General features: G+C 30.8%; 1 protein-coding gene across 15 annotated transcripts in view; it reads right to left on the bottom strand.

Moving 5' to 3' along the window:
• Nucleotides 1-6,146: 6,146 nt before the first annotated feature.
• LOC143227828 (ras GTPase-activating protein nGAP-like) overlaps nt 6,147-12,353 on the bottom strand; it is a 215,607-nt gene continuing 209,400 nt past the window's right edge. For 11 of the 15 annotated variants that reach the window (XM_076459102.1, XM_076459112.1, XM_076459129.1 and 8 more), the window contains 2 exons: nt 11,584-11,786; nt 6,147-9,176 (listed from right to left, as the gene is read on the bottom strand). In XM_076459102.1, the coding sequence (XP_076315217.1) occupies nt 8,921-9,176; nt 11,584-11,786 (459 nt within the window). In that variant the 3' untranslated portion in view covers nt 6,147-8,920. Of the gene's footprint in view, nt 9,200-11,583; nt 11,787-12,353 lie in introns of all 15 variants that reach the window. The other 4 variants (XM_076459169.1, XM_076459210.1, XM_076459224.1 and 1 more) reach the window with 2 other exon arrangements.

Genomic DNA, 12,353 nt, shown 5'->3' with positions numbered 1-12,353 from the left:
AAAATTCACTTAAGACACTTTCTATCTATTCTACTCACTTTGTTAATACTCTTTTATTTAGCTGCTGGTTCTCTTTTATCAAGGCACCAAGTTTTGTTTGGAGACGAAGTTTTCCTTTCAGAAACCTAAGAACAATTTTATTATTGTTTTAACCTAACCCGTAATCTCAAAATACCAGAGCAATTTGTACGTTTGCAAAGGTTCTATATAATAGTTATGGTTTCATTTTTATCAGTTTTGCTACAGTAAAACATAGATTCGTTAAACTGTTCTGACATTGTCTTATTTGTAATTCTCCTTCTATATCCGCACCTACGATATACTCTTGTTAATTTAACCGAATAAGTTTGTAGAAATATCACAGCCTTCATAATATTTTCAACATATTCTGATATCATGTATCTGATACAACAATTTTTAACCACCCTATGTATCAATTTACTTCCCCATTTATTTCTCCTGCAGACAATTCCCCAAGGTCCTGAACAAAGAAAATCATTATTTCACATGCATTGCATTGTATAAAAAGTATTCTAATTACTAAACACCATCGTCAAGTACTTCAACAAATGAAGCCCATATACAAAAAACCTCATTACATTAACAATACAAAAATTAGTGAAAAATTCTACACACACACACACATTACATACGGTTGCTACAGTTTACAACATTTTATTTGAATATTATACACACACCACTGCAGTGCATTACAACATTTGGTGCGAATATCCTACAAATACCGCTGCAAAGCATTACAATGCGCCCCTAGTGGCACAGTGGTATTTCTGCGGACTTACACTCTAAAAACCGGGTTTCGATACCCGTGGTGGGCAGAGCACAGATAGCCCATTGTGTAGCTTTGTCCTTAATTCTAAACAAACAAACAAAAGCATTACAATGCATGGCGTGATTACTATAAAATATTTTTATTGTCCAATATTACCGCTAACTATAACACACGAATAACTATGTTATAAAACATTTTCATTTCCGCACAAGTTCTCTGCAGATTATAACAAATGAGTGTACATTATTTTAAAACAGTAATCTTTTATAAAACGCCATTGCTGTCCACAGACTACCTGCTACGAAATATTAATAACCATTGCGAGTTTAATACGTTCGAAGGTAGAAGAAATGTTCTAATGACCACGCATTAATATATCATGGGGTGTGAATATATTAAAAAACAATCTGTTGATTGTCGAACTCCATTACAGCGTAACTCAACAAGAGGTGTGAACACACTAAAAATAGTTTAGTGTGTTCTAATCATAAAACACACATCAACATTTATATTTATAAATACCTAACGAAAACTGGCATCTGTTATTACTGTATTTTGTTATTGATTAAAGATGTGACACATAACTTTGGTGAATCAAAAGTGTTGATTTTATGTCTAGAAATTTGGTGCTCAACATGGAGAAACAAATAAACTGCAGATGTATCTTGATTATTGAACTCTTGACGTCATGCTACTGCTCTTGTATCTAATCGTTTCATTAGACACAGCAGAAGACTGAAACAGTTGCCCAAACATTATCTAATCACCTAATCAAATTATATTCTGACTACTGTTTGAGAAACTAACAGTAGATATACTAGACAAAGAGAGACAGAGATAAGACTCGTAGATAACTTGGTTCACTCAGACTTCTTCAGGTGTTTCTTCGGTGTTATACATAACTTCAGTTTGGGGTGAATTCATCAGTTGTGATATACTAAACTAGTAGAGCTAAGATTGAATGCAAGCATACACGCGCGCGCGCGCGTGCACACAGAGACAGAGTTGAGACTCGGAATAATATACTGTAAACGCAGACACAAACTTGTTGAAGCTTAAAATAGTGTTTATTCCGTAAAAATACCCATCAGTAGGTTTAATTTTATTGTAAAAAGGTTTTACTTGGGTCATACACAAAGGGTCGGACTCTGTTTAGAAGAGTTTTGAAGAGAGAGATCTGGAGTCAACTATTTTGAGATAATTTAGAGACTATTAGGAGGCATTCAGTAAAAAAAAAAACAAAATCAAACAGATCAAACCTAGAGCCAACTACTACAGTTTGGAGTTTATTAGGAGGTATCCCATAAATAAAAGCAAAGATCTAGAAACTAGAAGGATATGGTTAAGGGTTAAGAATTTGGATAGATAGAAGCGTACTTTGACATGGTAGTTTTCAGCAGATAATCCATCTTTTTGTTTGAAGGTAATATCTAGATAAGACTAAAATTATTTTAAAAATATACAGGCCCTAAGATATTCTAAAATCAATATACTTTTCAATGATGTATGGATATCCTTCTTGAAAATTAATGTCAACTGAATGAAATGTAAACGTATCACTAGGCTGAAACGGTCGCCAAAGTCATTGAAACGTTAAACTTTATTACACACTGTTTTCTGTTCAAAACAAGTAATTTATAACAGTGGAATACGTTTCCTAATTTAAAAAATAGTAATAATACTAGCAATATCAGGTAATATAATTACATATTTCATCATTTCTTTATAGTACTACAAACATAACTCTAATGTGAAGTGTATACATATAGACACATATATTGGTATTACTTCTCAGCATCCTTTCATCCATCGTATCAAGTTTCTACAAAAAAGGGAAAGTTTGTTTATTTACTGTTCTTAAGCACAAAATGGGCTACCTGTGTCTACCCAGTGTATCGACCCCTAGTTTTTAGCATTACAAGTCTTCAGATTTACTCATGAGCCACTGGTGGGTAGAAAAGAAAAATAAACGCCCCCACGGCTGAAAGGGCGAGCATGTTTGGTGTGGCGGGGAAAAACGAGGATTTTTGGCTACTGGAACTATTAAACTAAATAGGGTTTCATATTTCGAACTAATGACAGGAAAATATTTAAAGAAATAAAATGGGTTATTTGATTTCCAGATAGAAGAAAAATCAAATACAACTTTTTGACAGGATATGACAGCAAATCAGTGCATCTGTGATAATACGAACCTGAAAAATAAAGTATAACAATGGTGATAACAGAAATATGTATCAGCATCCAATATACAGCTCTAGTTCAGATTTATAATAATTAATGTTTGTGTGTGGATTGTACAAATTTCCATGGTATGCGTGTGTGTGTTTTCTTGTAGCAAAGTCACATCGAGCTATCAGCTGAGTCCACCGAGGAGAATCGAGCCCCTGATTTTATCGTTGTCCCATGGTATGCTGCTCGAACTTTATCCTGTGCATTTCAAATCTAGGCCTATTACGTGAGAATACTTTCCTTCTCAAAGACTTGTGCTCTTTCAATACATGACTGTTTCAAAAATTAAATAAGAAATACCGTAGTCACTTACGGATTTTTGATGTGAAATCGCCAACAGTCCTTTGGTGAGATCAAATTGGGATGCAATGGAGTGAAAAGAGGAAGACTGTTATCATTTGATATTATGATGCATCGCTGTAGAAAAATTATGCTAAACTTATTTGCTGCCATTAAATATAACATGGACATTGACCACAGTGTGCAGTAGGCAAAATTCAATGATGCAAAGATAAATGATAAATGTAAAAGCATTCAATACTTTCATTCAGAACATATTTCAATAAATACATATTTTTGACTCGTTGGTCTGCAAGTTTTTGTTTTGAATTTCGCGCAAAGCTACACGAGGACTATCTGTGCTAGCCGTCCCTAATTTAGCAGTGTAAGACTAGAGGAAAGGTAGCTAGTTATCATTGCCCACAGCCAACTCTTGGGCTACTCTTTCACCAACGAACAGTGGGATTTACCGTCACATGATAACGCTCCCACAGCTGAAATGGTGAGCATGTTTGGTATGAAGGAGATTCAAACCCACGACCCTCCGATTATGAGTCTAGTGTCTTAACCACTTCGCTATGCTGGACCTGGTCTGCAAGGACCACACAATGGGTATTTAACCCTTGGAGACTAATAAACTAAAAATAATAATTTTGTAAAAAAAATGTTCAGATGAGATTTACAATAAATTTGATTGTAATTTATTTTTAATTTTAAGACTCTTACATAACTCAAAAGATTCACTATACCGATGCTACTATTATCAAAAAAACAAAAAAAATATAAACAAACCTTTCTAACAAATCAACGTAAATATCGAGCATTCAATATAAACAGTATAGCTGGCCTAAAAATATCAGGTTATAATTTGGTTGCTGCCCGGCTTTTGTACGTTATTAAATATAACCAAAAAAATAATCGTTGAACCGTTCTCGACAGAACGACAAAGGTGAATAAGCCTTTTGTAGTTAGTGGCTATAGAGGTTTTAAACTGTGAACTTGTAAACATGAGTTCGTTCTTTCTTATTATTTTACGTTTTCATACTTTTGGACGCACGTTATTATTACTATTATTCTCCATTTGAACTTTCGCTATAATATTGATAACTAAAAAATAAATGAAATAATTAAACAGTAAATCCTCGACTATATAAATATAACAGTGTGTACATATACGTATATTTGACGGTAAAAACAAGATTCGTCACATTTTGGACTTTTTTTTTGTCGCTGCATTTACACACAGGCTTTTACTGTTTTATTAGACTTTCCCTCTTCCGAAATATTCTACTGTATCTTCGATGCAAGAGTATGTGCGTTTCTTATGGAAAAGCAACATCGGGCTATCTGCTGTATCCACAGAGGAGAATTGAACCCCTGATTTTAGCGTCGTAAATACGAAGCCTTTTTTTTTTACCGCTGTTCCAGTTAGGAACTGATGCAATAAAAAACATAGATAAAAAATCAATCAGTAAAAGAAAGAATAGTAACAGCTTCCAGAACCAAGACTTACAAGTGAATAATAAACCATTAGATATATTTGTAGTTGAACACTGGACCTCTTAACTGATACCACAGTTTAAAAAAAAAATCGAAGACATAGACGAATAGAAACGAACATAATTAACGCTGCTGTTTATACTCGTAATACATATGCCCACCTCTGCAATAAGTTTGTTAAACTGGAAGTTTTGGCATTCTTTATCACTTCAGTTTTGGTACGATAACACTATGTAATAGGTGACCCGCTGAGATCAAAATAGAAATTAATATTTGAGTGCTGTCGGAAGAAAGAACTAAATTTATTTGTTTACAAGCTGAACTTGTGAAACACTAAAATAGAAATCTAATATCTGAAAATTTTCAACAGAATAAATAAATTCTTGAATTAATAAATAGCGATGTCGAGAAAACCCACTTGTAGAGAAAATATATATGTAAAAACGGCTCGTTTGGGTTGAGAAAATATTTCACGTAGAGGAGGGAACAACGTTTCGACCTGACGATGACTGAAGAAGGTCGAAACGTTGTTCGCTCCTCTACGTGAAATATTTTCTCAACCCAAACGAGCCGTTTTTAAAATTATTGAATTGTTTACGAGCTCAGCTTAGCAGAGAAGAAAAGAGAAATATACCAACCGAGTATTTTCAGAAAGAACTAATTCTTTAATTGCTTCCCACAAATGTTGACTTCAAACAATAAAACCGAAAGAGGATAGACACTATTTTAAAATATCGCAAAAAAGGATACGATAAACGAATATTTCAAAGAATAGCTAACGTATTTTTCTTATTTCCTTCACGGCATATTGATGAATAAGTTTTTATGGAAATTTCACGAGATTAATAAGACAATTTATTAGATAATAAATAATACATGGAAATTGTTGTTGTGTTGTACACATTTCGCTCTGAAACGAAAATAAAAGAGCAAATGTTAGGTCTGTGGTTCAATTTACATATGAAATAATCTTAAAAAACAAAATTGAAATTCCACAAGATGTAGTAATATTTTACATCTTATCATAGACGGTAGGTTTTAGGCCTAATTTTGAATTTGTTGTACGTAAAATAAGTAATATATATTAGAAATTTGTACGAGGTGTTTTTTGTTTGTTTTTTTAAATGCCAAACCTGATTTCACTTTCACACGACTGGTTGAGTATGATGTCTCCTTTCTATCAAGTAACAACAGTAAAATATCTCACTTCTGCTTTGTACCGAGGCTTAAAATATTTGACTAAGATCTAAAATTATATTTAATGTAATTATTGGATAGGTTTTGCTAGAATTGTATATTAGATAATATGATAAATTCATAGGAAAAACAAAACTATAATACAGTGTACAATGCAAAAATACGAGTGTTTAATTATTATTACTTTTATTTACAAGTGCACATACACACTGTGTTTACATCGAAAAATAAATCTCGTGCATCAATTACAATACATTCGAATAAATATACCTACAATATGAATAGTTACCGATGAATCTCACACACACGAATATATACAAAGGACACTCAAAGCAAATATGGCAAAGAAAACATTACACTAGTAATACTTGCATAATGTCTTGGTACACAAGTATCTTTGTACGCGAGTTACTACATATACACACGTATATAACCGATTTAAAATAACTTTTATTCTAACACATTAGAACCAGCTAGTTTAGTCTAATTTTGTTCACAATGACAATCTCACTTCAATTCTGTTACCCGCAATGTTCAAGAGTAACTGGTAATGGTATTATGCTACAGGTTATCTAGTTGAAAATTTCCTAGAGCTAACGTAAATAACATAGTAGAACTCCCTTAACAATCTAAGACTCATCCTAAATACTAGAGGAGGGAAAAACCGAGTTAACTATGTACTAAAAGGCACACATTTGAAGTGTTGTCGTAAAATAAAACACGGAACATTTACAGATTTCAGTACCTTGCCTTTACCTTGTATTAATTTTACAAGTCATTATATCCAGAAAATCACAATAAATTAGATGTTTTCCATAATGTTTACAAATTTATTTCAAGCTTTGTACTTCTGCTTTATTTTAAAATGTCTCATTTCTTTATCAACACACTGTTTGCTGCCAAAATACGTTTATAATAGATTTTTCTTGCAACTTTATTTTTATGGTTACATATCACAAATATCTTTCTGTATACGTTTATGATACTAATACTAAAATGAATTTGATTTTTATTCTTGACAAATTATGTTAATACCATGTAACAATTTTTAGCTTCAACTTTAAACAAATGAAAGCAATATTTACCTCACCCCACCCCCAGCAATAGTTAAAATATTTTTCCTTTATACCTTAATAATCTATAAAATATCTTAAAATATTTCTGTTTGACTTCAGTTGTGCTACAGTGCAACTTTGAGCAAACGTTTTCCCTTGGAATACCCGAAATGTTAAAGTTCTTAAAATAGAAAGTGCTTGTATCGACTGTTCCCACAAAGCTATAGTTTAGATAACTGTATATCTATATTTATATTTGCAGTTGTTTCCAATACTCCTGTTATCCTTTGTAACAAAAAATGTTAAATATTTTCTTCTCCACAACTGGAACGTAGGAGATTACTGAACCATGCCTCTATCACATAGAGCTACAATATTTATTTACACCTTTGTTATCAATGCTGAACATTTTTCATTATATTTAATGTCTCATTGTACCCTCAGGAGGTAGAGAAATATAAAAGTAATTAATATCTTCACTAAAAATGAATAAAATACATTAAGAATTAAATAGTTTAATTATAGAACCCAGTATACTAAATACATAAAACAGTTGGAATATCAAAACATTTATTTCACAACATCTTACATACTACTAGTATATATTACTATAACTTCTAGAAGAACTAACACTATATTAAACTACTAAACTACAATAATAACTGACTGTTTCCAATTCATGCTGAATGGACTGGTATTCAACAAAATCCTTTTCTTTTTTTCTTTTTTTTATACTAGCCAACAAATATTAATATCCCAATTATGAAAATGTATTGTTCCACAGTATACATAAAACAAAGCTTTCAGAATACGTTATTAAAAACAGTTAAGTTTAACTATTTCAAAGAAGCCATATTTTTTACTACATTTACAAAGAGAAAGTCCAACATAGCTCTTCTGAAGAGTTATTTATAAAAGTGTAAAAACAAATGCAGATCTACATTACAAAAACAACTTCAACTTGTAGATCAGGTATGTCACAGTTTCTACAAGCAGTAACATTATAAGGTAGTGTGGTTTTTGACAATGTGGTCAATAAAATGTAAACACATGGTTGTGTATAAAATGAGTTTGAACACGATAAAGTATCAAATTTAAACACTCAACAATTAGATACTTTGGTTCATACAATTTTGTAACATTTCGGTAGATAATAAAATTCAAAGCAATTTTCTTATCACTGTGACCCAAAACTGATTCAAATGTACAAGAGCCAATATAAATCAAGAATAAGGTTACACTTCATCAGCTCAGATGACTACTAACTAATAAATATGCATTTTAACTACATTGAAAAGAATCAAGAACATAACATTCCTGCCAAGAAGAAAATTTATAAGTCATCGGAGCACGGGTTAGTCCAGAATCAACTCTGTATGCCTGTGTACATATTTCACAATTCCCAAAATATTAACAGATACATTAAGGTAGTAAAATAATTTTCTCCCTAATGATGTTACCAACTGTCAGAAATATTTATAACAAATTTACAGCTTTCAATAATGTATTGTCAGCATTTTCACAGTTGTCTATGTTTTCAAGAATAAATTAATAGGTTTTGCACTTTAAAAAAAAAAATTACACCAGTTACCTATCACTCATATTCAAGTATTAGCATCCTATCAATTTGTATTATCTATTTTATTAAAGTTACTGAATAATAATAATAATAGATAGGGTGTTCTATAGAACTATATTCTAAAGTTAAAGACGACAACATATACAATATAATTGCTGATAGGGAAACATGTGAATACCATATCAAATGGTTTTTTTTCTGAAAATAACTGGAGTAACCTAGACTTGTTACACCCTTCTAAATACTCAATTTATATTGCACCTCAGAATAATTTCAACTTGGTTTAATTTAGCAGGAACTACTCTTAAACGGGAGTTCTACATTATCTATTAGTGTCATTTTTAATGGAGACTTAGGAATTCCATTTTGTATATCATGCTTATATCGATCTTTCAGCTGACTCAAGTTAGTCATCAGTCGGATGTTGGCTGTATCAAGGGAATGAATCTTTCTTTCTTGTTCTTCAATCACTTTCTCCTTAACAACAATTATTCCCTGCATCTCTTGTTGTTCTCGTCTTAATTCTTCTTCAACTGTAATCAACCTAATATATTCACAGAAACTAATCTATTAAGAAATTTGTAAAAGAAAAAAAGTTTGAATATCTTGTTATCTTTTAAAACATTGACAAGTATTCTAAATAAAAAAAAGCAAAGACTTTAAATTAATGTACTGAGACTAAACGTGAATTTTTTCTAGTTATATAAATCAGACAGAATATCTTGAAATTTCAACAAACAGCAAAGGATATATCTTAAAACAGAAAAACTTACATTATTTATTAAACTTTCAGTATTTGAAACTTATTAATAATCTTTTACTGTTTTTTAACGTTTTAAAACTTACAACATTAAATAGATAATGATTACATTATGTCTTTAAACAAGAAAAACGGGATTAAAGCTAATAAAATTCAAGTAATGAAATAGCTACCCATTTCACAAGCAGTTTTTTTTTTATTGAAATCACTGGAGATTTTTTTCCAAGCTAAGATTCTTTAGAAATATAAAGCGTAAAACAGTCAAGATTCATGCACTGTAGTTGTCTACAAAAAGGTTTAGCATATGAAAAGAGTAAATTAATAGAACTTAAACACTTATATAGAACATACTAAGATTTTACTTATTTGAATAATTTTATATTATTATACTTAAAATATTTTCTTTATAAACAAGTTGAATAATCTTCACATTTACACCAGTGTCATAATTCTTCAAAATATTCATATAGTGTGCAAAAATTATAATTCATGATTTCCCACATACCAACACAACCAACTCTAGAAAGTTCCTCTTTGCTGTGATAATATAACAGTGGATGATACTTCTGAAGTACATAGTACTTCAAGAAATCTCATGCCAACTCCACAATATATGTGTAAAGTGTCCAAAGTCTACCTGTTAAGTTCATTTTGTAAAGAAAATTGTATGTTACATAAAATTGAATGTAAAGAAAACAGATTATTAGCTAAGATGCTTTGTGAATATGGCAGATATAACTGATGATTCCTCATTTAAGCTCTCCAGACAATGCTTTTGAACACTTTAAAATCTTCACATCCATCAATTCAAACAAATAAAAATAACAGCTTCACCAGAATAAAATAATTTGCTTTAGAATTTTTTGTCTAAAAGATACACATAAAGCTATGTATAAAGCCATCCCAAATTTTGAACTGATAGACTATAGAGAGAAGGCAGATAGCCAATAACACCCACTATCTACTCTTGAAGTATTTTTGTCTGAGCAAACAGTAAAAATTTACTACCATTCTCATAGTGCACCCAAGCCCTTAAAGGATGGAACCTCGAACCTTTGGATTTAGTCTGGACATAATAACCATTAGAACAAGCCTACTCAAATAAACATCTGACCTTTGCGACACCAGCCTCAGTAACATTACTGAACAATTTTGTTTTTCATTCATTCATCCTTCTTTTTATCTCTTTGCTTTCTTACTCAGTTTACCATTGCTCAATTACGTTTTCCATTCTCCAGCCATGAAAAGGAAAATTTGCTATTTTAAATTTCTTTCACAATGTTGAAAACTACATTTTATTTCAATATTCTTTATTTTGTACATCTACTTATACGCATTATATTTATACTGAGTAATTTTTATGTACGTTATAATTGTTTACATTTTATTTTACCAGTTTTCAGAGCCTGTAATACACAAGTTATACTTGTCTTCCTATTGTATAGTATTGCTGAGAAACAAGAATGATATTGCTTGATGTAACTTTTGTATTTAGTTGTATCTTGTCAAAACATAGCTACAATTCATTCATTTTAGGATATATTTTTTTGTAATTGAGCAAAAACAACATTCAACATGCCAAGAATCATGTACATAATGCAGTATAATAAACTTGTTCATATTACTCTGGCTTTCAAAATGAAACACGTTAATTCACAAATTACTGTTCAGCACCCAGAGTGAAAAGTCATTTTACTGTTGGGATTGTTTTCCTTGTTATTTTGATTCAATGTATACTTCAGTTTAATTTTAAAATATAAATTAAAAACTATTTATATCCAGGTCTTTCAAGTTCTTTAATGTGTATGAAAAACATTTCAGGATTTCTGTGGGTTTCAAAACCCTTCATGAATTCCATGAATTTAATTAAGGATGAGACAAACTTACAGCAAGCAAGTAAAACTCTGTTTCTCAAAATATTTTACTTCTTATGTTCAACTTTAAATAAAGGCTTTTATCAACAAAAGAAGTTAAATGGATTTATGGTTCACATTTTTCTTTTCCTGCCATGACCCTACAAGTAGGTAATGAAATGCACATAATGATAGAGGTAATAGAAGTGAGATAATTAGAATTTATTTTATCTAATGTATGCTATTTAGAAATACCATCATAATTCAAAAGGAGTTTGTTAAGTTTAACGTTGTTGTTTTGTATCTAAGTATCACACAGTTACACAAGAACACTCTACCTAGTAATAATACTTTTCATTTGTTGATCTTTTTCTTCTTGTTGTTTCTTCAGACGTACCTCACCAGCTTCTAGTTTTGCTTGACATTCAGCCATGAACTGTTCAGCATTGTTCTCCTGCTGCGACAGTTTCTTTTCTGTTTGGTTTAATTTGCTATGTAGTTCTGTCATTAGTCCTTTTAACGTTTCTATCTCCTGCTCATACTGGGAGTTCAAAACATAATATAATTAAAAGATAAAACTTAATATGTAATAATAATATGAAAATAAACACTTGACATGAATGTTTAGTACCCTGAGGTGAAACATAGTTTAACCAGTTGATGCTTTTTTTCTCTCTAAAAAACATACATCTGTTATAGTAAAACTGTGTAATGCACATTTGTGGTTGATAGGTATACCACATTATCACAAGAACTACTGAAATTCAAAGATTTGATACAGTTAAAGTTAATTTAAAAACAATGGACATAAATTAAAAAATAAACTTTGAAGCAAATAATTTAATGCTTGCTACGCCCTTCACATAAAATTAGAAACTGTATCCTATGAACATCCAAATGTTTTCAGATTCAAAAAGTCTTACAAAAATGATAAACGTCTAAACACATGTAATCTGAATAATGCAAATAAATGATAAGGTATATTTACATATCTCTTATCATACATATTTTCTGACATGCACAGGGTGAAAGCTGGTATTTCTTCATTATTTGTTGACTTATTCTATTCATATTTGACATACCTTTATTTTTAAGAAAACTGCTTTTA

The sequence above is a fragment of the Tachypleus tridentatus genome, chromosome 1, assembly GCF_004210375.1.
Source record: "Tachypleus tridentatus isolate NWPU-2018 chromosome 1, ASM421037v1, whole genome shotgun sequence".
Lineage (NCBI taxonomy): Eukaryota > Metazoa > Arthropoda > Merostomata > Xiphosura > Limulidae > Tachypleus > Tachypleus tridentatus.
Note: the sequence above shows the minus strand (reverse complement) of the source record. Positions and strands in the feature narration are given on the sequence as shown.